A 26548-nucleotide genomic window follows, 5' to 3' on the forward strand; every position below is an offset into this window, starting at 1 on the left:
GCAACAATATGCACAGGGCTCTATTTCAAAAGCTTTGGACGCCATGATCTCTCTCTCTCTGTAACGTGATTGGGCCTCAAAATACACAAAGCAGAGTTTATATGAATAGTTTAGAAATAAGCTGAAATCTAACAGAAGGGAACCAGGTGACGAAATGTAATACACTGGTGTCAGTGAAACAGGGAGATTCTACATGTGCCGCTATTGGCTGTGCTGTATTGTTACTTGTTTTATCACAAAACCATTATCTCTCTCTCTCTCTCTCTCTCTCTCTCTCTCTCTCTCTCTCTCTCTCTCTTCCCCCCCCCCCCCCCCCCCCCCCCTGCAGGGCCCCTCCTCCTGCGGCGGCCGCACCCGGAGCTTCTCCCTCCTGCCCCACCTCCCTCAGCCGTCGTCTTCCTCCTCCTCCTCGCCCAGCTCCCAGAGGCACTTTGGCGCCCATGTGGCCCCGCCCACCAACATCGTCTCCATCACGCACCACAAGTCCCCCGCCGCGGCACGGCGCTCCCGGAGCCAGTGTCCCCCGCGTCTCCACGAGGTCAAAGAGGTTTGTGATGCCCCTCCCGTGACCCACACGCACATGTACACGTACACATATGCATATACAGACACACATGCACATATACATGTGCATACACAAACACACACTTGCACACATACATACACACTTACATACACATGCACAACTACACACAGACACGCACACAAACACACACACACATTGGCGGTTTATTTTGGTTTTTAAATGGACTGAAGAATAATCTTAAATAAAATTATCTTTTCATCCACTATGGCATTGAATTTCATCGCCATTAACAAAAAGGCTTTTGTTTTGAAAATTGTTGGCTGCAGTTTAGCACAATATTGGCATTTAAATTCCTGTCAAATGGCATTTAATTGCAGTGTTTTTTTAATATGGCACTCGATTAATACAGTGTGTCTTTGTGAATTTTTTTCTTTAATTTTGAGGCAAGCCCCAAAATAGTCCAGATCCCAAGGAGCGATGCTCGGTGGGGGAGCTCTAACCCAGTAAGGCCTGTTGTCCGGGCTAAGTGCTATGGATCATAATCCATCAAAAAGAGTATTGGGATCCATATTGGGAAACCCTATTATGAATGATTCCACAAAGACAAAACGTTCACCCAAACAATAATTACAGGGGAGGCCTTCCATCAGCATTTCCCTTACTGAATAATTATTCAGTTTCCGCTAGATTCAATTGACCCTTAATACCTAATGCAAAGGCAACTGCAGAGAATATTGATATGGCATATTCTGTTAGACAGTATTTCTATGGCTGACTCACGGTCACAGTCACAGTGAGTCCAGTGGTTCTTTGTCTTGACTTTAGCTCGGTACACTCAAAGGACAGCTGTCACGAGATAGATCTGCGATCTATCTAAGCCAATGCCCATATGACCCACAGGGGTCATAGGGTCAACTTGTGGACATTGTGCTCAACTCAAATCCTTGCGGAGGATAAGTAATTCTTGCAAGACTGTGTGTGCGTAGGGGTGTTTCTGTCCGTAGGGATGGACATATGCCAATCCTAAGGATATTTAAAATAAGGTCAATACATTTAGATGCCTCCTCTGCTTACATAAACTGTCAAACCTGTTACCTGCACCTTTTAACATGATTTATTATTCATACATCTCCTCTTGGAACTTCCTGTTTCTTTTTGGCCTTTCTCCAAGTTGAATTACTCATCAATCTTCTCAACTTAAGATGCGTCGTTCCAGACACAGCAACTATGTCTCTGTGGTCTTCTTGTGTATCCAATCAGTATTTCCACCTTATCTTTCAAACAAATGGTATAATACATTCTCACACGACTCATTCTTTTGGTATTTGTCTTTATAGTGATCCGTCGAAAGGTTTTAGACCATAGGCGGGAAATAACTAGCTAGCTGCTAGCTCGGGCCAACTGTGCTCTATCGGTAGTTGGCAGACAACTGTGTACTAGGCTGCTGAATTATGGAGATAAGGTGAGTTCAATACATTTTTAGCTGATGGAAAGGCTTTCAAAAATGATGAACAAGCCCATTGTTTGGGCCGCACACAGGGAGAGGAGGGAGAGGGACCAAGAAGGGGACCTTAATGGACAAATTTGAAGAAGAGGAAATGTGAAGCTTGAAAAAGAAACCTCCCCTGCCATGCCACAAGGTTTTTCTCAATTCAAGCGTTTTTCTAGTCAGGAGCATAATGGAGAGTGACGGGAGAGAAGTGGGTTGCACCAGCTCTGTCAGGACGGTCTTTGATGGCCCGTTTCCTTTGCTGGCATCGTAAAAACATTATTTTTTCATCTATGGCACTTTTGTCTATATTATGCCTGCAAAGGTAAATCCTTGAAAATTTCTGGATTCTGGAAATGTGTAGATCGTTTTACTTGAAAAACCCTTCAATGTCGTTGGCACAAGGGACATGCTGTCCTCTTTAGAAACCAAATCTTCCGAATCTGTACAGATCTAAATCTGAGGGCACTGCTTGAGAGGAATCGTTTTACCTGTTTCTGTAAGACACGTCGGTGGCTTGGAAATGAAAACAAGGACGTCTCTGTTTGAGGCCTTGGTTTGGTTGGTACAAAGACGCATTATAGGTGTTCTAACAAACCACATTGTAATGGTTCCCTTGAGGACAACCGGGCGCCGCGCTGATGGACGGCTAGCGTACAACCACCGTTTGACTATTTCATCGGGAACACTGAAACGATTGTGGCTCTCAAATTAGACCCGAAATAGATCACCCAACCAGATATCGGGAACGTCAATGAATCTGGCTTTCTCTTCACACCAACCTTCTTTCTAAGCCACTGTTGTACATGAAATCCCCGGCTGGTTTGGATGGGATGTTGACACCCCCCCTCCAGCCCAGCCTAACCCACCCTCTGCCAAGTCCCTGCCTTGTGGCACTAATAATAACTCTGCTCAATGAGATTCGGTCTGACACAGAAAAGGAAAGGAACTCAGCCACAGCGGGAGGTACGTCATCGCTCTCACCTCTCCAAAGCGGGGGCGTTTTTTTCCCCAAAGTGAACCGCCAACGGTCAGGGTAAACACCGAGCAGATGGTGTCTGCCGTGGAGGCAAAACACACAGCCATTTGGAGTTTCCCTTGTTTTTCGGTCATTTTTTATTTTTCTTCCTCAAGTGCGACTTCACCACAGATGGCCTCGCAAAGTGGAAGAGAAAATGGGTCTCCTTGTACCGTGTGATCCATATCCCAGTTAGTGTGAGTGCAGTGGCCTTTGTTCTTTTCCTTTCTTCCATAAGGCCGCCTCTCTGATGGAAACCCAGCCTGCTGTCTTATTGTCAAAGTGATCTCCTACGTTGGGACCTTCTTCCAGCCTCATCCTTCACCCCTTTTTATTGCACTTCTTTTCCCTGGCCTGGCCTGGCCTGTAAACCTGGCCCGCGGAGCGTTGGCACAGGGCCCTGTGTGTGTGTGTGTGTGTGTGTGTGTGAGATTTATGCACCACTGTTCCACGTTGTCTTCCATTACGCTGATAGCAAGGCTGCCTCTTAGGTTGATTCACGGGCGGTGCTTCCAAGTGTTGTTAGCATGTTCAAGTTCTAACGTTTTTCTATGCAAGGTCATAAAGGAACTTTAAAGGCAGCAGAAGCTACACAATTATTCAAAGTGTGGAGCTCATTAGCTCATGGAAAACTCGCCACAGCGGGATTCACCTTCCTGTAATTTGCTGTGACTTGTTTTACCAACCTTCCGAAGCGTCCATTTGGTGTCTCTACCCCTGCAGGGATCACCCCCCTAGGATGACGCCTGCGATGGGTTTTTAATCAACAACCTTTTGTTACAGCACTATACCCCCACCATCAAGGAAGGCATTCGCCTCCGGCTGTTCATCTGAGGGAAGATGGACATTGTTCTTTCTACTGTTACCGATCTCTGTACCGTAGAGGTCCATCGCTCAGACCCGGGTTTGGAAAAATGCAGCCCACTGTAATGGCGTTAGCCTCATCGTTCACCCGATCCGCACGCACCCAGAGCGACATACCACCCATCCATCCGTCTCTTCATTTATAGCTCTATCCTATCCGTCCCTCTATCCTTACAGCCGTGTATCACTGTTGAAACACAATCCTATCCGCGCATCCATCTCCTTACACGTTTATGTTTAGCTCCATCGAAAGACGGGTTGTGCGTCCGTCAATCCGTCAACATCCCCCGACGGCCGCGTCCCGACTCACTCCTCGCCTTGGCAGCATCGGCGGCGGCCCTGCCTGTCACAACACGTGAACCCATCAAACGCCTTTCCCTTCTCTCTCCACTCGGTGCTCTGTGCTGCCATGGCTGAGTAAGATCACTGAGGGTCAGGCTATTTCTGGCAGCGTGGCAGGTCCTGCTGGCTCTGCAGTGAGCCTGCTGTCGGGAAGGGCTCGCTCGGAGCCCAACCACTTAGCTTCCTTATTGGAGGCCTTCTGGTGCCGGTTTGCTGCAGGCAGTGGCTGTAGTGTCTTGTGTGCTTGTGTCCCAGAATGAATGGGAAGTAAGAATGGCTTGCGTTAGTCGACGTGTTGTGGCGTATTTGCAAGAATTTTATCTGTTATAATTTATTTTATTTTTTTTCGCTTAACTTTCATTTGAATGTTACATAGTGTGGGATGAAGGTTGGGCCACGTAGGGACAGGTGTTCAATGAATGGCCTTGTAACCATGGGGCTGCAGACAGAGTAACTTTACACGGTCCTTTATACTTCAAAAGCCCACTTCAGATGGTGGTAGAGGCTGTGTCTCACTGACATAACCAATAACACTTCATACCCGGCGATGATTACAGGCTCGGTGTGGAGAGTAGAGCGTTCCATATTAGAAATAAGCCGTTGAAGGTAAATAAAGGAACTTTTGATCATCGAAGTTCATGAGTATTACTTTGGTCAAACCCATCCAGGAATCTATTTAAAAAATCCTCTCTGGCAGCATTTGTGCAGTCCTTTGTAGCCTTAATTTGCAGCTTCTATATCTGGAGTACACAGACGAAAGTCGTAGCATGATTAAACAAGCTATTTGTGTGGGATGGTGGTTAATTACTTGCTTTAAGGGTCCTCTTTCCCTCTCTACTGTTCTCTCTACTCAGTCATTAGGACTTGACCGTAAACAAACAGCGGTGTTATGCTTCCTACCTATTCTTGGTTGTAGTTTGTTTGTGTTTTAATCGTCTTGAATCTCTGAGCCGTACATATTATTTTAGGGTTGCATAGCAACGCATAAACCTGCAGTCTTGCACTGTAAACTAAAAACAGCAACCTCTTTTGGTCTATTGGTTTTGATTGGGCTCCATTATAATCAAGGCATCTGTGCTTTCGTGGTTCTGTACTTTCTGAAGGTTGGATCTAGCAATATCAAGGACTTTATTAATACATGTGCTCCCCATTAGAAAGCAATCAGTATTAATAACTGGTGTATGGGAAATAAGTCTTGACTGCATGGTGACCATACATTGTTTTAGAGGCGTGTTGTTTACTGATCTGCGTGAAGCGGTGTGAATTGGTTGGAAATAGCCCACTGTACCGTTTCAGGCAGATGTGATATTAAAGTTGAAGAAAGTACGGATGTAGCTGTGACACCAGGCAATGATAATGAATAAAACATTTTTATTTAACCCAGATTCATTACAAAGCAGAAATATGAATTCTACCCGCTGGACTGACAATTTGTAAACCTTATAGGTGAGTCATAGCAGAATGTTTCACTTCTAGGTGTGTGTGTGTGTGTGTGTGTGTGTGTGTGTGTGTGTGTGTGTGTGTGTGTGTGTGTGTGTGTGTGTGTGTGTGTGTGTGTGTGTGTGTGTGTGTGTGTGTGTGTGTGTGTGTGTGTATGGGAGTGCATTTATGTGGGGTGTTTGGGGTGTAGCTGGGTGTGTTCACTTTGGTCTGTACCAACGGTTACAAAGGTACATTTGGACCTGAACATCCTAATAGAAATGCATGACAAATGATCTAGTCCCCTATGAGCGATGCTGGTCACATCCTCCTCCCGACAAAAGCGTTTCCACCTGAAGTCCACCGGTCGGCTGGCGTTGTACTGGGAGATTTTATTAAGTGATGGAGGACGATGTGACCGGCATCGCAAATGAACAAGTGGTAGACGTTCAGACATGGCTGTTGTACACTTCGAATATACCTTTGACACTTGATATCAGCGTGATCAATCGTTGTGAGAAACTAACATATTTTTTCAGAGTACAATGACCCAGGGCACGACTCGGTTCCCCTTGACCAAGGACATTGCCGAAAAATGATATTTTGTATTTCAAAAGGAATGCAAAAGCTTTTGACACCTTCGGCTGAACAGATTGTGTGTAACTTATTTTATCCCTCCCGAACTGTCAGGGAACACGTTGAAGCTCTTGGAGGCTTGAGGCGTGCTTCCGGTACAGGCAGGTCTCTTCAAAATGTCTGCTTTTGGACTTGGGCATATTTAGTTTGGAGTTGTTTACTCTGTTAAAAAAAGAGAAGGTATCTAGGGCAAGGGGTTCTGCAGCAGACTGCAATATATGTCAACACTTCATTCATTCATGTTCATAATTGCGGTATGATTCCCCTGCCAGTGTGCCACCCTGACTGTGGTCCCCCCCGCTCCCTCTCCAGGTGATGTCCCAGGCAGAGGGCCAGCAGAAGAACCTGGTCCACTCCATCGACGCGCTGCCCACTAAGGGACCCTTGTCCTGCCTGGACCAGGACCTGCTGCTGCTCAAGGCCACCTCGGCGGCCACCCTCAGCTGCCTGGGGGAGTGTCTGAACATCCTCCAGCAGAGCCAGGGCCAGCCCCTCTCTAAGGCCTCCCAGCCCAACCACACCGTCCTCGGAGCCCAGTCGGGTGAGTTGGCCCCGGGTCCCATTCCAGCTCTGCTTCTGGAGCCCCCCACACCTACATCCCCATTTCCTCTGTCCCCCGTCTCCCCCCAGTCCCCCCATCAAGGGCCCGACCCCAGCATCAAGGCTCCCCTGGCCGAGCTAGACTGTGGCCTTTGTCCCTACCTATTGGGGTCTGTGGACTTGAGTGTCTGCGGTAAATGTTGTTGAGTGTTGTCTCCGTTCAAACAGTGATCTTTGAACTTGAACCTCTGTTTCGTGAATGTATTTGTTGTTGTTCCTCTTGTTGTTTCTGTTTTTTTGTGTTTTAGATGTTTTTCCCATTCATTGCTGTTTGTCTTCCTGTCAAATGAAGTAAAATGCAAATGATTCCTTCTGAAAATCTTTACTGCGTGCCAAGTGTATGCATGAGTGAATGCGTGTGGAAGTTCACTTACAGACAACACTGTTTACAAAAGTTCATTAAAGCATTTCAAACTTGTGTTGCTAAGTGTATGTGAAGAAAATGTAAATATAGGGGTATGTGTAAATAAGTGAACCTATTTTACTAATACTATGCAGGTATTTCTTACTTTAGTCTAAAGTCAAGTAAACCTATTATCCCTAAGTCTCTAACGGTCTTTACCAAAGAACCCCACCTTGGTGCCTACGAGTCGGCCGTGCTACAATGTTCAACCTACTGTGCCAAATTTAAATTGAATCAATAAAGCTCTTTTAAAGGAATCCTTTGCAGCCATGGGGTGCTTCTATGTTTGTAGATGTCTGCGTTCAATGGCTTAACACGTGTCACAGCTGAATACAACAGATCAAGAACACTGCACATTCCTTGGAACGGAGGCCTTCTGGGGAAATTCTGCTGGGGAATTATTTTTATTGTTGTCTCAAAATCCGGTGGTCCGTAGCCCTTATCTCACACATGTCATTATTTTCCATGAAAATCACCCTCCCTAACAAATTGTCTTTTGGAAACTAAACAAATGCACACCATCTCATTCATAATTAATTTGACTTTTAATTGAACCCTGCGCATGCTTGCTACAGGATCCCCTTTCTAATCAAAGGAAAAAAAACACAAATATACAATAGGGTGGAACTAGATTAGATTTTGGGCCAATGTCCCTCCTGTTTGAAACTGCATTTGCTTCTTTGGTGTGAAGAAATAACAATACGTAGCAGATTTCAGAAGGCAAAATGTGGCTCCTGGTGTTGCGTTTGGTGCGTGCCTTATCTTTGGGTCGGGCTGACAGATCCCATGTTAATCCTCATACTTTGTTGGTCTTTTGTCCCATGTGCGTCAGCAGTCACCCTGCCCTCTGCCTGTTCGTCAGACAGGGGGTGGTGCGGAATGGGACCGCCCAGTCGCAAGTACAAACCTCTTTCCGTCTGTTGCCTGGACGACAGGGCCCGCGGGGGTCCAGGCATTCCCTGCTCCCGGCATGTACCTCACCCACCCACCTTTAACGTAGCTTATTTTCTTACGACACTCCTCTACATCGAGAGACTCTGTGCGCTCTGTTTGGCCAAATGTTGTTCATGGTCTGGCACGATGGCATGGGCAAGTGTTACACCTTGAAGCAGCTGGGAACGGGGATACTCGGTCGGTTTTTGGCTTGATGTTTTTTTTTGTTCACAGCAATTCCTCTGCAGGAGATTCTCGCTACAGTGCAGCCACTGCATGGCCACTGCTCTCCACTAGCAAGCTGAGCATGGGGGTTCACATTGGGGGGGGGGACTGGCCTACTCTGGCGTGGAACCAGAGTATCAGCCAAGTGAACAAGCGGTCTAGGCTTGGTTTGTTAAGAGAGGGAATGTTATGGACCAGAGGGGGCCGGGACTTTGAGGGGTGTACCAAATACCTTGTCAGATTTCGGTTTGACAGGGGGGTCCTGGGTGGCTTTTGGACGTATTCTCCCCTTACCTTAATCGCTTTCCCCGAAAAAGTTTGTTTTGGTCCTCCAACACTGCCTGATTTCCTTTAAGGGCATGTTGAATCCATGAAGAATTGGATTTAGCTCACCAACCATGCTCCAGCCCTATCTGTCCCTTCGCCTTTACCATGAAGAAAAGCGATATTGGTTGGTGTGCAATCAAGATATGTCGACGGCATGTAACGTTGTATGTACTTCTTGATCAAGTGTGTTTTGTGTTTTTGTCTGAGAAACAAAGAAAAGAGGCACACTTATAACTGTATTTACTTTGGTGTCCAAGCCCAGAAATAGAAGGTAAAGTCATTGAAAAATAGGCATGAACATTTGTCTGTTCAATGTTTTGGTCTGCACCAAAGCTGGAACTTCCGGGTTCATATGAAAATCCTCCCTGTTTTGAGTACAGCATCATCATTTTCGAAAGGCCGCAATTCAAATGCACAACCGATAATTCAGACAAGCGGCATTGCTGCATAGGTGAGGTAAAAAATGATGGCCACACTTTTGACTCTCTTGAACCCGAGATTTTCCACCATTGGCCTGCATAGACCCTTCAGTTCACCTGCATGCGCCAGGTTCAATGGCTTCTGTAGCCCACTCATTTCTACTTCTGGTGCTGACGGTGACATCCCAGAGCAAAGTCTCAGCTCAAATTAAAGACCCATCAAACACTCCAATTGAACTGCAGGGACAGCACCACCTCTTGAGAAACACCAGTGATTGCAGATGCTGTTTCTGATTGGGAATGCTTCAATCAGGGACCAGGGTAATAAAGACATGTAATAACTCATTTCCAACAGTAAATGTTTTGGGACTTAATCGGATGCACCATATAACTGCGTGCCAGCAAGGCAGACGTCTATGCCTGTCCTGGTATATATACCAACACAGCTGGTATGTAATGGAGCAGGCAGGCTAGCACTTTAAATCGCCCCGTCGGTTGACTGGAACACTGACCCCAGGGATCCTTAATAGCATTTCACCTGGATGGGCCCGCCGCAGGCACCTCCCATAGCACGTCCTGCACTCTCAGTCAGCACCGCTTTCTACTCACTAATGGATAATGTGGACTGGGGCTGTTGCATTCAGACTTTAAATCTTATTTGGCTGCTGGGATATGCAATGAGAGGAGGCAGCGGCGGCTGGTCTTAATATCAGTCCGTTTGCAGTGGATTGCAATAGGATCTTTTATGAGAAGCAATTCCAAAGTGTGTTTTAATGCACTGTAGTGGATGAGTTGCCTGTTCAAGTGTCCTCTTCAGACTGGGGCCAAGTTTTCACTCAAACACCTTGGCAGGAGCTGTTTCTACTCATTCAGAATTTAAATGTCAAATAATGAATGGTATTTAATAGACCATACCACTGAAGGTATCTTGATAATGGAAATGTATCATTGATATTAGTGTGTTGTATTTATTTTTTAATGATTGCCCAGAGACACTTCTGTTTTTTAATTCAGACAATTCTTTTCTCTTTGCCTCAAGCAAGCTCTTGTTGATCTAAAATTAACAATGAACCGATATGTTACACACACACACACACACACACACACACACACACACACACACACACACACACCAGACGCACAAACACACACACACACACCATATCCCCCCGCACCCATTCCCTCCGACTATGTCCTAACCTCACCTATCTCCTTCCAGATGGTGCACCTGTGTGGACTGTGCCAAAGTCGCCCTCGGTGGACCACCTGAAGAACGGCGGCCCGACGCCCCTGCGCTTGGCCGAGCCCTCCCCCTCCCTCAGGAAGAAGGGAATGTCCCCTGGTGCTGAGGTGAGGATGGCCTGCCAACTCTCTATGGTGTTCACACTCTTTATTCTCGCCTCTCTCCTCCTCACCATCCCCATGGCGCCACACCCTGGCTCCCACAGGTCACCTGTGGTGAAACGCCCTATTACGGTTGTTATTGTTATTAAGAACGTGAATCATCTTGAACCGAAAGGTTGCTTCTCCTTTAGCGTTGGCATCCGAGCATCCTTCTTCCCTTTCCAGATGGTTCCCTGTTTCCGAATGCTGTTGACACGCAACAACCTCTTTCGGTGCGGCCGCAGTTTGTACGAGTGGGTCTGTGCTATGCGCAAAGGCGGAAGCCATTTTGAAGAAAATAAGACGCATGTTTTCCTCAGCCCTCGTGAAGGGCTCGCCGACGTCAGCGGGCGGTGTCGGCCCCCCCGGAGACAGAGGGGGGAGTCCCGCTTCCCCCTACGTGCTCTATCCTCCCCCGTCACGCTCGGAGATGTCTTGCCCTCGGTCTCGTGTGACGCAGGGAGAGTGCTCTCAGGCTGCTGAGAGTTTGAGCAGATCTGCTGTGTAATAAGTGGGTCACGATGCAGCGATGCGCTGGGGCTCAGCCACACGCTAGCTCTCCGAATGCACGTGAATAGCGTGCGGTATCTGGGCCGCGACGCAACGCAGTGTGTGTGTGTGTGTGTGTGTGCATGTAGAGAGAGGGGGGGCGCAGGAGGATTGTGTAATGCCTGGAGCCCCCTTGCCCTTGAACCACATTTAGTTGATTTAACGTTTTTTATAGCTTTAAGTGCTGTATGTCTGTCTCTTAATGTTGAAGTATTTAAAAGCGTTGCTCTTCAATGTTTGTTGCATTGATCGATTCCAAGATGAAGCATAACCGACTGAGCAGTATGTGCTGTGAATTCATTTCCTTACTGTCCCTTTTACACGCCTCCCTGGTTGTAGTTACATTTTCACTGCAACGATAACTATTGTTATGTGACACCCATCACACCCATGTATGCGCAAGTACGCTAAGTTGGATATTTTCTATGTTGTTCAATTTGGTCCGTGGAGGGGAAAAAATGGTAAACTAATCACATTTCAAAACAAAAGTGATGACTGCCATGGAAAAAAGTTAGAGGACGCAGGTTTAAATATGTATTTAAACATGCAATTATGTGTCAAGGCACTCATCGAAGATATTAAACCTTCACACAATTTAATACGTTGCATAAAACATAACACTTAATGACCCCGGGGGGGGGGGAAATCCTACTACTTCAGCATGTTTCCCATAACGGGGGGTGAGGTATACGAACGGGAGCCGGGCAATGTTTCTCTGTCCCACAAAGGCTGCGCTATAACAGCTGGGGAGCAGCACTGTGAGCCATCAAGATAACGATCCTCCTCCTATTGACGGATAGCTGTAAAACAGGGTATTATGGGGTTTCACAGTCAGTGCTGACAAGTGACTCAGACCTATTGTTAAGCTGTTGAAGAATAGAGACCGTTTGGCAGTTTGACATGAAATAGATGGATGGATTTATTCGGTTGAATGCCGCCCACCACGTAGAAAATAAATGAACGCTACATGGGATGTAAGCCATTAATGTAATTGAATCCTTTTTTGTCTGTATTATCAGTTATAATTTTTTGTGCGGTTCGAGGAGGACTGTGAAAGGGTTAAATGCGCTACTCTACTTCAGTTAAGTCAGAGCAGCTGTTTCATTATCTCAATACCGATTCCGGTCCATTCTCTAATGCAGCATTACTCATTGCGCGGCTCGCAAGCCACATGCGGCTCGCCAAGCCTCTATTTGCGGCTCGCATGGTGGTAAAAATATACAGTGATATGATCATGCAGTGAATACAGATATTTAAAAAAACAATACAAACAATTATTTAAAAAATAAATCAACAGCGGCATTAAAAGGTGGAAATATAGCCTTGTCTAGAAAATATTTTTAAACTTGCTCGGCTCTACGCTGACAGCGGGGTTGCCAGATTGGCGGTTTTCCTGCATAACAAGAGAGAATGTGCTCTTTGGATGGACTTATTCTTATTAACTTATTCTTCAATAGCTTCCATGTTATGTGACCCAGTGTCTCCACATTATTCCAGAAAATAGCACACAGTCACACAAGTCTTAATTTTCCTCTCAAAGTGCACCAGATTGATGCATTCCAGGTTAAAAGGTACCAAATTTTCTTCCGGGGGAGCATGCCCCCGGACCCCGCTAAGGACCGGGTTCCCTCCACAGTTTCACAAAATTCTGTGGGTAACACTGCTTCAGGGAGGCCATATTATTAAGCAGGCATACTTATTTATGACTGGATTTATAGCTTTTGATACTTTGCGGTAAAAATGGCTCTCCTGTTGACGTCGTCCTGTCAGTGCGGCTCTCCTGAAAAAAATAGTGAATACCACTGCTCTAATGAGACATTAACCCCGTCAAGGCCGAAGAGCTCAAAGCATTTGGTTGGCTGAGGGCAGGAAAGCGGATTCCAAAACTGGAGTGGTCCGGACGACGACCTTGGTGGTCTGAAGAGCGGAGAGAGCAAAACGAAAGAGGTCTCGTCCTCTCTGCTGCCTTTCACTTCCCAGCCGCCCGTCTGGTTAAAATTCAGCAGACAACAAGAGCGAGTAGGCCTACTTCTATTTTCACCTGGCATTAGGCCAATATGTGTGTGCGAGCGAGCGTGCGTGTGCGTGCGTGCGATGAAAGTGCGTACGCTTGCAGAATTGTTGTCACTGTTTATGCATTTTCCAATAGTAGCGCTGTACCTGTTAGCTGAAGCCTAGCGGATGTTATGGATGGGATCACCCGGTGTAGCGGTGGCATTAAATGACATAAAATCAATCAGCACCTCGAGGTGTGAACGTTTAGGGGAGGCAAGTGACAGCGGCCAAGCGTTGATGCGGTTTGATAGGGCACCGAGACTGTTTTGATGGCGTAGATTGAAATGGCCTTATGGGTTGGAGTGCATGCTCAATAGGGGGGATGGCGGTGTAATAATCGAGTCATGCCGCAGCCGGAGCTTGGCCCACTGGGTCACATGTTCTCCAGAGCAAACACGTCAGTGATCACCCGGGCTGCAGTTCCACTTGTCTCCAGCAGAAAGCAGCAAAGGACTGAATGTATTCATTCCTATACGTTGGTACCACAGACCCTGGTACAAACGCACAGGGGTCATTGTAGGACCAACACCGGTGTCACTCCTAACACTAATGATGGGTCTGCTGCTTTTAGTTATCAGGGCACGGCTACCAGGCTAAATTAGTGTAGATAAGTCTACTAGCTGTGCCCGGCCACATCCATAGAGCAACACCTATGTTTGTGTTACGGTGAGGCCTCTGAAAAGAGGCCCTTCACCTGCCCCAAATAAAAAAAAAATCTCGAATTTTGATTGATAATTGTGGTGTATAGAAAACGGTAAAAGAGTTACTTATGAGATGTACACGATTCTTCACACATCATTGCCTAAGTCTATTAAAAGTTTAACAATGCAAGTTGGGGATATCATTTAAAGGGGTGAACACTGCCCGTTTCTCCCTGTGAGCCTCCTCGAGCAAGATGCCTATACCTCCACTGCTACCTAATGAGACGTAGGCCTGTCTAAAAATACAGACTCGCTAAGTGTTCTCATTAAAAGACCGCGTACCGGTTAGCGACTGGCTAGAGCGTGTTGGTGGTCTCTTCTTCAGGCAGGTGGGTGGGTGGCAGAGCTCTGTGTGTGGGGATGCGCCGGTCGTGACTCACTGCTTGCTTCTTGTCTCTGGATTTTTTTAGCTCAGCTTGGTGGGCAGCTTAGATGGGTGACACCCGACAATCGAAACTAAACTTCTTCACGCACGCGGAGATATCTCCCCGGGTAACTAAGGGTCCGCGTTGCGTTACCATGCCGACACAACATAGACATTCTAGAAGAGCCTTGTTTGGAGTTATTCTTCTTTGAGTGTGTGTGTGTGTGTGTGTGTGTGTGTGTGTGTGGCCACCCCTCCACTGTCCAGCTTCACATACCCCTCTCCCCCCTCCCACCCCATATCCAGGCTGTTCTCCAGACGGGACGGGACGACAACGAGCAAAGCTACCGGAAGAAAGGGTGTGTGTGTGTGTGTGTGCCGAGAAAATGAACCGAGGACACGCATGTTTTATTTGCATTCTCCTTAGTAGTACACAAAAACTTTGATTACTAATTTGACACTCATTATTAGTCTATAATATACCATGACAAGTAGTCCCACAAGTATGTGCCAATTATGGAGCATAGCGTGTCAACACTGATTCAAAGCGGCACGCTGATATTAATCATGACCTGAAGCATGACAAACTGGCTGCTGGGAAGCTTTTGATGTTGTGATCAGGGGCTTTGATGAAGGTTAGATCATCATGTTATGCCCCAGCAGCACCTGTGAAAGGCCCAGCTGTGCCGAGAGCATCTGCCGAGAAAGAAGTGTCGACAACCTCATTGTTTCCCATTTGAAATCCAGTATTCCCTAGAATATAGCTTTTTTTCATGAATTATTAATACAGTATATTCCCAGGCCTGCTTTAAGACGCTAAAAACTTGTTTTCAATAATGGACAACATCCCTTACTATGGACAGTTTATTTAACATAAATTACCATTAATTAAAATGTTTTCCTCAGTTTTCCTTTAAATACACTTACTGTGTGTGTTTGTGTGTGGTGAGGGGGCATTTTTGTGCCCGTTCTCTCGTAAGATGATCAAAGTACAAAACACATATTTTAATTACAGTCTCAGCCTCCTGTTCACACCTGCTCTATAACAAGGCCCTCCCCGTATCACTTTCACCCACTGCAACACCACCGAGACATCAGCTCTCCCCCACACACACATACACACGCACACGCACGCACAGATACAAACACGCGCGCACACACACACACACACACACCCATCGTACACACCACACACACACAGTTTATCATAACTCACTTTAGCTCGAATATAAATCACTTCATCTCGGCAATGCTTTATACCCGTCTCCGCTGTAATGATACTTCTGTGCAGCTCTGTTCAGTGAGTCACGCTTTGAGTTCAACAGCGACGCTCTCTGACGGAGCTCACGTCGAGCCACTGTTCTGTTAGCGAGGCGCTCGTGCGGCGGGGAACAGAGCCGTGTCTCAAAGCTACTGGATGCTGCTGTGTAACCCCACCCCCCATCACTGAAGTGGTGTGCGCCGCCGTGCTTCCCCGCAGCGCTGGCTATGAAATCGCTTGGCTTATTCCACCAAACAAAGAGGGCGGGGGGGCGGATACGTCAACAAGGGGGCAGAGGACTGGGGGTTTGGAACACAAGGCTGGGGCACGCTCATTAAGAAACACTTACGCACACATAGTTTACACACACACCATGTCCGGATGGGAGGGGGGACAGAAGACACACACTCATACACAGGCAGATGATTGGATTGTCAAGGCAAAGCGTGGCGATGACTAATACTTCAACTAGTCAACCTCTTCTTCATTTATGGATAGTTTTCAAAACGTTGCCGTCGCTGTCAAGGAGGAGTGATTATGAGTACAGAGTATGAGACGAGAGTTGTCACTATTTTAGTCTCCCTCGAGCGTCAAGAGGGGTCCCCTTATTACGGACGGAGACCATTGTTAGCGAAAGGTCATCTGGCTGGCAACCCCTCGACTGTCCAGCCTCACAAACCCCCCACCCCTCCACCCCCCTATCCATTCCTGTTCCTCAGACAGGGCACATGACGACGATGAGCAAAGCTACCGGATGAAAGGGTGTGTGTGTGTGTGTGTGTGTGTGTGTGTGTGTGTGTGTGTGTGTGTGTAGGGCTGACATTCTGGAGAGGTAGGGTTGAGGGGGAGGATGAGGATGAGGATGAGGAAGGCCCTGTGCCTTTAAAGGTTAGGTCTCGTTGGGAAGCTTGGGCAGGCGGCTGCCTTTGAAGATGGCAATACATTTCTAACCTCTCTCTCTCTCTCTCTCTCTCTCTCTCTCTCTCTCTCTCTCTTCCCCCCTCCCCTGAGTCCTTGATGAGAGAGAGAAGAGGAGGAATGAAGGGGAAGCAAAAGAGGGGGCGAGAGAGATTAGGTGTGAGATAAAGAAACAGAAATGGATGGTGGCGGCGGGGTGGAGAGAGAAAGCAGGCTGGAGAACGAGGGAATTGAAATGAGGGCGACACATGAAAAAGAATGGAATAGTGGCTGGCATGAATGGGATGGTGGTGGTGGTGTTGGTGGAGGAGGTGTGTGTCTGTGTGTGGGCGGGGGGGGGGGGGAGTGGAAAGCAAGCATAGACTTGAATTGTGAATGAAAGAAGAAACAATGGAGAAGAGACTGTCTGGAACAATGGAGAAGAGAGTATATGGGATGAATAGGAACTGGAAGAGGTGTGCGTCTCCAATGAAAGGCACACGGGTGGACGCCAAGGTGACCACAGAGAGAGGGGCGATCGAGAGACACAGGGACACTGGAGAGAGAGGGGGAAGGAGACAGGGGGGGGGGAAGGAGGTGGTGGAGACATTGACAGCGCCATGGAAAAGGCGACACAGAAATCAGAGCGAGTGGAAAGGAAAACGACACGTGTGTGTGTGTGTGTGGAGAAAGGCTTGTGAGTAAGGGGGAGGGGCACGGGGGAAGCCTGGGGGAGAAGTGACGTTGGTGAGTGGGTGGGCACAGGGTTGTAGGTGGGGTTGCGTGGAGAGGAGCAGGGAAACACGTGAACGTTAGAAGAGGTGGTGTCTTGTTGGGGATGGGAGGGGGGATGGGGGGCGGCAATTATCGCGGCAGAGGAAGTCATTGGTGTCGGCAGGTCTCTCTATCTTGCTTCACTCTCGCTCTCTCTCTCTCTCTCTCTCTCTAGCGATCCTTATTTCTCATCTCCCAGGGCATTCTCGCACTCTGTTTCTCTCTCTCTCGCACTCTCGTTCACTCTCTCTCTCTACTTAGGTCTCATTTCACAGGCCATTCCCTGTCTCCCTCTCGATCTCTCTATCTCTCTCTCTCTCTCTCTCTCTCTCTCTCACTCCCTCTCTCTTTCTCTCTCTCACTCCCTCTCTCTGTTTGCCTCTGTGAGTCACCTCCACATACAAAAGCCTCTCACAGAGCCTTCTATACAGAAGCCTGCCATCACATGCAGCCCTGCAGTGGCCTGCGAAAAGCAAGGGGGAAGGAAGGAAGGAAGGAGCCTGTGTATTTGCTCCCAAGAGTAGACATTTAGATTTGGCCATTGGACTTTCATTTTGGAGCTTTGTTTGTAGGCGAAGCAGCACCATTTGACTTGGGGAACATTTTTGGATATTACATCACCTCAAGAAGTGAGTGTGGGTGTTTTTTTCGAACAGCGGGAATTTAATTGGACTTTGATTGTGAAAAAGTATAGATTGTGCTGGACTTGTGGTCTAGTACAATCAGTACAGACTTGTGGTTGGAAAGTACTCAAGGCAGTACTTTCCAAACATACTGTGTGTGTGTGTGTGTGTGTGTGTGTGTGTGTGGGGGGGGTGTGTGTGTGTGTGTGTGTGTGAATATTCAAGTGTGTTATTGTTTACTTGTATGTATTTTAAGTGTTTGAAATAAATTTTACTTAGTATTGTTATGTACTGTACATGTCATTTGCTTGTTGACTGCACCTAAACCCTTAAAAGTTGTAAAAAAAAAAAAGGAAAAAACTTTGCTCAATAATGAAACTAATAATGAAATCTACCTAATTTTACTGAACAGTTGTTACTGGACTGCCCATGTGGATTTAAACCTGATTGGATCTGATCAAATTAACATTGGTCTGAAGGGTCCCTCGTACAACTTGTGTCAGAAGTCAATCTCTAATCTAATCTGCAGCACTGGTACCCGTGTGTCTGGTAATGGCAAAATAGGTTCAACCTGTACCTCCCTGTAGGTGAGGTTGTGTATAACCATCTTATTAACGTTTAGCTTAACCAAACGTTCCTCATCAGAGGCTGCTTGAGAACTAGAGAAGATAAGGGTTAACCATATGATGGACAATCTTCAGGATTGCCACAGTAAACCCTCCTCACAAAAAAAAGTCCCAGCCTCTATGTGTCATTTCCTATCCTTTCCCAAGCTGAATAAATGTAGTTAAGCAGCACTGCGCTGGACGTGATGGGCCCTGTGAGATGCCAGATCAGGGCGAGGTTGAGCGACTCAGAACCCCTCACTGCTCATTTCCTCCTGAACAGCAATTTCCCGCTGCTATCAAGAGGCTGTTTAATCAGTTAGTAGTGCTGGTGTCGCGCACACACCGGCACACAAACGTGCACGCACCTTCCCGTCCCTTCTCCCCTTTGCTTCTCAATTCTATTTATAACTCGGAAAAATGTACAAGCTACTTGTGTGTGTGTGTGTGTGGGTGTGTGTGTGTGTGTGTCAATGTTTTTTGTGCGCACGTGTGCATAACAAATGTTGAACGTAAAAAGGCTTCATGGCATGCCATGCTCAATGGAAGGAGTGTGGGTGTGTGTGTTGCGTTTGCTGTGATGAACGACCTATACATCAGATTCACGTGATGCATGGGATGAAATATTCAGATGACAGCAGCCACCTCCCTTCATCTTTATTCCTACAGTTGCTCCACGCCAACTGTGAAAATAATTCCATAACTAGGCGGGCACTGTGGCCCCCCCTAATTGCAAAATCAGAATTAATTATGACAGAAATTACTTATTACGCTATGATCCATACACTTCTATTGCGACAGTGTATGCCTGACCAAAGCAGGAATCTCCATGGCAACCAAACATTTTGAATACAGGTGACAATGAGTGGAAAGCTGTATGAAGTTCAACAACGAAATCGCTCGGCCGTTTAAACGTTTAAATGAGATCACGAAGAGGGCGTGATCTCATCATCTCAGACTGATCTGAAACTGTGCTAGACAGTTTCTCTTAATTCAAGGTTCCACAGCTCATTCGAGGTTGCACTCGTTATCGTCACCGGTCTGAAATGATGCGTTTACGTTGCAGGACTGAAAAGGTTATACGGTTGAATGGATGGAGAAGCTCCATGTGAGAAAAGAGAAAGTAGACAACCACCACATACTGTATACACATGACATAGACAGCAACCGGGGCAGTTAGGGAGACAAAACAGGCTTACACAACAACCGGTTTGTTGTTCTTGGTCTCGGTCTTCGATTTTTGCATGTATCTCTGCATGTTTCCAAGCCTAGTATTTGTCCACTGTGTTTCTGTTTGGATTTGCGTCTGTTTATTTTCATCGTTATTTCCATACGTTTGTGTCCGAGACGGTTCTACCAAAGCATCATCTTCACACATTAATAAGGCTGCGAACCGATACAAGCTGTTGCAGCCTCCCACAAGGGATACTTCTGTTGTTCATGTTGTGTCCTGACGTAATTGGATGTGAATAGCACAAATGTCCAATACGTTTTCCTATCCAACCACAACATGGTACATTATTTAGCCCTCTATCAGCCTGATCCACCATTTGGATAGACAGGGGGTAAGGAGAGAGGGAGAAAGGGAGAGACAGAGAGACATTTGTTAAGAATCAAAGCATAGAAGAGTATTTGTTGCCCCACGGGTGAGAAGCACTTTCATCTTGCATTATATATATTAATATCATCCTCCATCTCTTTTCTCCCTCTCTATTCACAATATCACATGCTTAGAGCGTTCCCCCTGACCCAGATGGGACCTGCTGCCAGCTGAACGCTGCAATAACACACAGCTCCCCACCCTCTCCTACTCCTGTCAATCAAATACCCTGAGCTTCTGCTGCGTCTCTTGTTAAAGAACATTGTGCTAGACATCTTTTTAACTAAACTACCAACTTAGTGGTTTGACTTGTAATTATCGCTCAAGGAGAAAGTTTTGAAAGAAAGTGTTAGAATTTGATAGTCTTAGTAATTCTTTGTTACCGTTTGAATTAAGTTGTCAGTGATAATTCATTTTCTAGGTTCTAATCCATGTTCACGAGTAAAACTGAATTTTCTAGAATTGACTCCCCGGATATTAGCTGAGCTTCTGTTTGTTTGTCTGACTTTTTCTCTATTTCTCAACAACCGTTCTTCTGATCTAGTTCCCTTCCTTTGGCGGGAGTATTGCTGAGGACTAAAGGAAATGCAGTGTCGGGTTTGACGTTGTTTGGTTTCATGCAGCAATACCGAAGCCCAAACAATCGGTCGGCTCCGAACGGGCACCTATTGTATGGCTACTTCACTAGTCTATAACCAGGTACCAGACTGGAACCTGGATATATTGGAATAGGTCTTCCATGTTGGAATTCCTGCTTCCTCAGCGGTACAATTAGACCAATTGCTAAGTAGGGTTGACATGCAAATTCATTTAGGCATCAAGGCTCTTGCTAAGGCTTAAAGCTCCCTGAAAACCATATGGAGCCGAGTCACAGAGGTGTCCAAACAGACAGCCCAGGTGCTGCTCGTATAGTTAATGGAGGGTTGGTTCCATTTAGGGAAATCAGCGCTACAGACTCAACCAGCCATGTACATGTTTCCCTCGGTGGCATTTCAGACCGAGATTTGTCACTGTAAACAATGCTGTACATATTTATCTGTGAGGCTTTCATTACTTTGACAAGGCCCTTGTGTAGCTCATCCTTCTCTGTGTGGTAATTAAAGTTATAAACCAAAGTCACGCATTGAAACGTATGGAGGAACTGGTGGATTTATGGATTGCACCATTATTAAAGGGAAAGTTTGTTGATTTTACATGTTGACCATACTCTGTGGGTCATTCAATATTGTTCTGCCTCCTTCAAATATAATCTGTGTAACTAGATTTAAATAACCAGTTTACAAGGAATATGTTGACTACAAAAAGTTATTTATGTTTGACAAACAAGGAAAAAAACACTGGTGCCGAAACTCCGCCCCCAAACATTTCACATCCTTGACGCGAAGTGATGCAAAACACTTAATTAGTGACAACTATTGTTTACCAGATTATTGAAACCTACTGGCTTTCCAGCTAGCAGACAGTAGTCCTTACGTGTTAAATTGGTGCACTGCCCCTTTAAACGGCCCGGGTTCCCTTATCCTGTGTGTGAATCCATCTGGCTCCCTGCTTGTCCAGCAGCAGCCACCACAAAGACAGCAGCAGCAGCAGTACCCGAGCCTGGAGGACATCGGCCCCAGGGAGGAGATGACGGACGTGGAGGACAACGAGGAGGAGGACCTGGGGGTGCTGGACGACCAGCGGAGCATCATCCTCCACCTGCTCTCCCAGCTCAAACTGGGCATGGATCTCACGCGGGTAGGGGCCGACATTCACTAACACATTGGGGATATTCGGAAATCGCTTTTTTTTGCTCAGGACCCTGGTCCGAGGGAGAAAACAAAAAGTTGTGAGATAAAAGAGACATTTTTATGACAAAACCCATATTGGTGGTCATTTTAGAGGGGTTTAATCAGTGGCAGGAAATCTGTCAGGAAGTGATGTTTGTGAAATTAAGCTGCAGGAAGAAGGATTCATTTCCCACGCTTTCCAGTTTCACTCCCTCCCTGTGCTTGATATTAAACTTTGCAACCCTGTAGAGAATTCAGTTTGCTTGTAACGTACAGACACAGAGACAGACACCTTTATTGATCCCGAAGGAAATTACCTGTCACAGTTGCTCAGCCAAAGCCAGAAACATCAGAGTAAACCGAACACAATAAAGACAATGTCATTAACACAATAAGCACAATGTCCTACATCGAAGTCACAGTCTTCTTTGGCAGTGGAGTGCTCCTAATTCGTGTCTCCCCGCCTCTCCGTCTCTCCTCCAGGTGGTGCTGCCCACCTTCATCCTGGAGAAGCGCTCGCTGCTGGAGATGTACGCCAACTTCATGGCCCACCCGGACATGTTCCTGTCCATCACGGCCGGGACCACCCCCGAGGAGCGCATGGTCCGCTTCGTGGAGTACTACCTGACCGCCTTCCACGAGGGCCGCAAGGGCGCCGTGGCCAAGAAGCCCTACAACCCCGTCCTGGGCGAGAGCTTCCACTGCTCCTGGGAGGTGCCGCGGGACAAGGTCAAACCCCTGGTGCGGTCCAACCAGGGGTCCCACGGGCGGGATCCGTCCTGGGCCCCTAGCAACAACCCCCAGCCCAGCCCTGCGCCAGAGGACCCTAACCCGGGAGGCTGCTACCGGGTGGGCTTCGTGGCGGAGCAGGTGTCCCACCACCCGCCCGTGTCCGGGTTCTACTGCGAGTGCCGGGAGAGGAACATGTGTGTGAACGCCCACGTGTGGACCAAGAGCAAGTTCATGGGGATGTCCATAGGGGTGTCCATGGTGGGGGAAGGTAGGCCACCGTCTGTCTGTCTGTCTGTCTGTCTGTCTGTCTGTCTGTCTGTCTGTCTGTCTGTCTGTCTGTCTGTCTGTCTGTCTGTCTGTCTGTCTGTCTGTCTGTGAGAGAATCACAAGGCATCTCAAGAGCAGAGAATGTTGAGTGTCTGCAGGCCAGGAGAAACACAATGCATCCTAGTTAATGAAGGGAAGCAGCAGGCGTTGCAGAGAGTGTTGACGTTCTCACTCAGACGTGCGCTATGTGTGCGTCACTGCAGTGCTAGCGATACAGGCCCCAAGACATCCCCTCGTCTCGGGGGTTATGACTCAGAGAAAGACGTGATCCGTCTCTCACGGAGAAATCAATAGGCCTTGCTTCTCCGTCGTTCCGCGGGGGCGTCGAGGGAAAAACTAATGCCTGGGAAAATATTACTTGCAGCCAAAAATAAATACGTTGCCGCTGAGTCACACCTTTGTTTGCTCGACGGCTACGTCTGTGTTGGATGTTCTTTGGTGTTTCTGGTATCGGATTGACCTGAGTGGAAGAGTGATGGATGACGAGCATGATATTCATGCACTTAGCTGTAGTGAAACCTGCCGGCTCCTGTTTTCACCTCTCCCCTCTCACCGGTCACTTGATCAGCTATGACGCTGCTGGAAGCCATTGAGGAGGACCACCGTTACACACAGACATGTTTTATTAAATTGTGGTCAGAGAGGGAAACTGAAACATCAACATTGATGAGAACAAAGTACTTTTTTTATATATATATATTTTATTTGAACATAAAATAACAAATACTGTTGCATAACAATGAATAACATCTCTGCTTGTGATATTCTCCTAGGCCTTATAAATGAAATGCAGAGCTTAAAATATGTGACTTGCTCTGCAGCACAATGCATTTTCTACCTCAGCCTATAAAGAGTGATCCCTGCCACGGTGGTGTTATAAGGAGAATAAGTAATAGGTGCTAATGCATTAAAGCTATTACCGATTCCGTGCTGGGAGAAACACATCAGTCCACATACCAGGTTAAATCAGGAGATTCAATTACTGTTTGAGACTATTGAGTTAAATATCGTAACAAAGCCATTCAGTGTCTGGTGGAATTCAATTGTTAAACTCTGGTGAAATGGCGGGTGTAAGGAGGTTAGTGGTTCCCACAGCCACCAGTACTACCACTTGCTGGCAGGCAAAGTAAGCCTACTAGGTAAATATGGTATGTCACATATTTGAACATATTGTTTAACATATGCTAAAATCTAATACAGTTGCACTCATCTATTCCAACACTGGGGGAGGGGATAGATAGTCAAGAGAGGTTAGGAGGTTTGATTCCAAGCTGAAAGGTTCCTGGGTCCACAGTCTCCCTGTAAGGGCCAAACCACTACCTGATGAAACCAATTGACTCTGGATGATATCCGCTCACGAACGACTGAATAGTAATCGAAACATGTCGCCCATCATGCATTGCGTTCATATTCAGAATCCGAACCAGACAGCCCCTTAACGTTAATAAGTAATGAAAAGCAGCTAATGCTTTAATTGTGTTTTCGTCTTATAATTTATTGGAAAAGAAACCTGGCAATTATTTTATTTTTCACACATCAAAAAGCGTTGCCCCTGGCTTGACCCTGCTGCCCCCTCCTCCCCCCTCCCAGGAGTGCTGAGCCTGCTGGACCACGACGAGGACTACGTGTTCACGCTGCCCAGCGCCTTCGCCCGCTCCATCCTCACCGTGCCCTGGGTGGAGCTGGGGGGAAAGGTCTCTATCAGCTGTGCCAAGAGCGGCTACTCGGCCACCGTCACCTTCCACACCAAGCCCTTCTACGGAGGGAAGGTCCACCGGTAAGACCGAGGGGGTTCTGGAAGTTAGCGCCGTGTTTCTCCTTTATTCTCTCCCATCATTTTTCTATAGCAATTTTTTTCCCATAAAATATGCTCTCCATGATTTATAGAAAAATTATGGAGAGAATAAAAAATCTAGAAAAAAAGATATAGACAATGATGGAGAGAATATTTTTTTTAGAAAAGGAGGTAGAGAAAATGATGGAGTGATCTGATTGGTCGACAATTTTAATTTATTTTCGAGCGATCTCATTGGTCGAAATTCTTTAGATTTTTCAAGCTATCTGATTGGTCAAAAATTTAAATATTTTTCAAGCGATTCCATTGGTCGAAAAATGTAATTTATTTAGCGCAATCTGATTCGTTTAAAATTGTAATATTTTCGAGTGTTCTGATTGGTCGAAAATTTGTATCTTTTTTGAGCGATCTGATTGGTCGAAAAAAATATTATTTTCAAGAGAAAGAAACATAGGTCACTCTGCTGTTTGTTCAGTGTTACTGGACAAAGAATGCATTCATTCATTTTGCAGTTGCAAAATTAAACAAGACACACGTTAGGTTAGAAAGTCATCCATGCGTCAATTACAGATGTATGTTTACATTTTTAAGACTAACAGGTAACCAATGATCCATCTCTCGACCGCAGATGCCGGCTATCCTACTCCCTGAAACCTCCACGAGTGTCGTGAAATCCCAGATCCATAAATGCACGTCCCTAAACCCAACTGTCCTCTTCCTCCTTTGCTGGGCAGAGTGACTGCGGAGGTGAAGCACAACCCCACCAACGTGGTGGTGTGTAAGGCCCAGGGGGAGTGGAACGGCACGCTGGAGTTCACCTACAGCAACGGGGAGACCAAGGTGATGGACACAGCCAGGCTGCCCGTCATCAAGAAGAAGCTGCGGCCGGTGGACAAGCAGGGCCGGACCGAGTCCAGGTGAGCCAGGAGAGGCGGCGAGCCTGGGGCCTTCTGCACACTGCTGCTGTTGGAACAATGACAGCATCTGGAATGGATAGAGTGTTATGTTGAGCTGGGACATCAGCAATGTGCTAAAATGGTTCTGTCTGTCTGCCTTCCTGCCTGTCTGCCTGCCTGTCTGTCTGTTTGTGTGTGTGTGCATGCTTGTGTGTGTGTGTATTCTTTGTGTGTGTGTGTGTGTGTGTGTGCATGCTTTTGTGTGTGTATTCTTTGTGTGTGTGTGTGTGTGTGTGCATGCTTATGTGTGCGTGATCGTGTGTGTGTGTCCCCAAGGCGGTTGTGGCAGCACGTCACCAGGTCTCTGAAGGAGGGGAACATGGAGGAGGCCACGGAACACAAGCACCAGCTGGAGGAACGCCAGAGGGCAGAGGAGAAGCAGAGAGCGGGGAACAACACGCCCTGGACCCCCAAACACTTCACCAAGGAGGTACTGCTAGGATCTATACTAGAACAGTACAACAACATGCCATGTCATGCTATAGGGAGGATGTGCGATAAGCTGTCCTGGATCTTCTATCATTTGGTTTATCCAAAAAAAATAGAGAATATTTTTTGGGGAAAAAGGAGGTACAGAAAAATTAAGGAGAATATTATTTTTGGAAAAGGAGGTATAGAAAACTAGTAAAAAAAAAAAAAAGATTTAGAAAAATTAGGTATATATTTTTATACCTCCTTTTCCCCAAAAACATATTCTCTCCATCATTTTTCTAGACCTTTTTCTGCTATATAAGGATTCTTTACTAGTTTTATACTGTTGTCCTGTTGTTTTGGTATGTTGTGTTGTTGTCGATGAGGGTAGTTGTCTGAGTTCCGAACTGATGACTTCATAGGACAATTACTGAGATCTATTTGAATGTATTCTGTAGAGCTGGCTAACATGGCCAAAGTATCATGTCAGTGATGTTTCCGACATGACTTTGAGATATTCCAAATAGTGACATTTTCCAAATTCC

The 26548-nt window shown here is 46.6% G+C and overlaps 1 protein-coding gene across 3 annotated transcripts in view; it reads left to right on the forward strand.

Annotated features, from left to right (window-relative positions):
• Positions 1–26548, forward strand: part of LOC307085331 (oxysterol-binding protein-related protein 10-like) — a 47562-nt gene that overhangs the window by 18690 nt on the left and 2324 nt on the right. The window contains exons 5-12 of one of the 3 annotated variants that reach the window (XM_079750102.1): positions 329–547; positions 6607–6835; positions 10421–10551; positions 21571–21750; positions 22266–22782; positions 24432–24618; positions 25371–25553; positions 25869–26022. In XM_079750102.1, the coding sequence (XP_079606228.1) occupies positions 329–547; positions 6607–6835; positions 10421–10551; positions 21571–21750; positions 22266–22782; positions 24432–24618; positions 25371–25553; positions 25869–26022 (1800 nt within the window). The remainder of the gene's footprint in view (positions 1–328; positions 548–6606; positions 6836–10420; positions 10552–21570; positions 21751–22265; positions 22783–24431; positions 24619–25370; positions 25554–25868; positions 26023–26548) is intronic. The other 2 variants (XM_079750103.1, XM_079750104.1) reach the window with 2 other exon arrangements.

This window comes from Pollachius pollachius (assembly GCF_949987615.1).
Source record: "Pollachius pollachius genome assembly, chromosome: 13".
NCBI classification, from domain to species: Eukaryota; Metazoa; Chordata; class Actinopteri; order Gadiformes; family Gadidae; genus Pollachius; species Pollachius pollachius.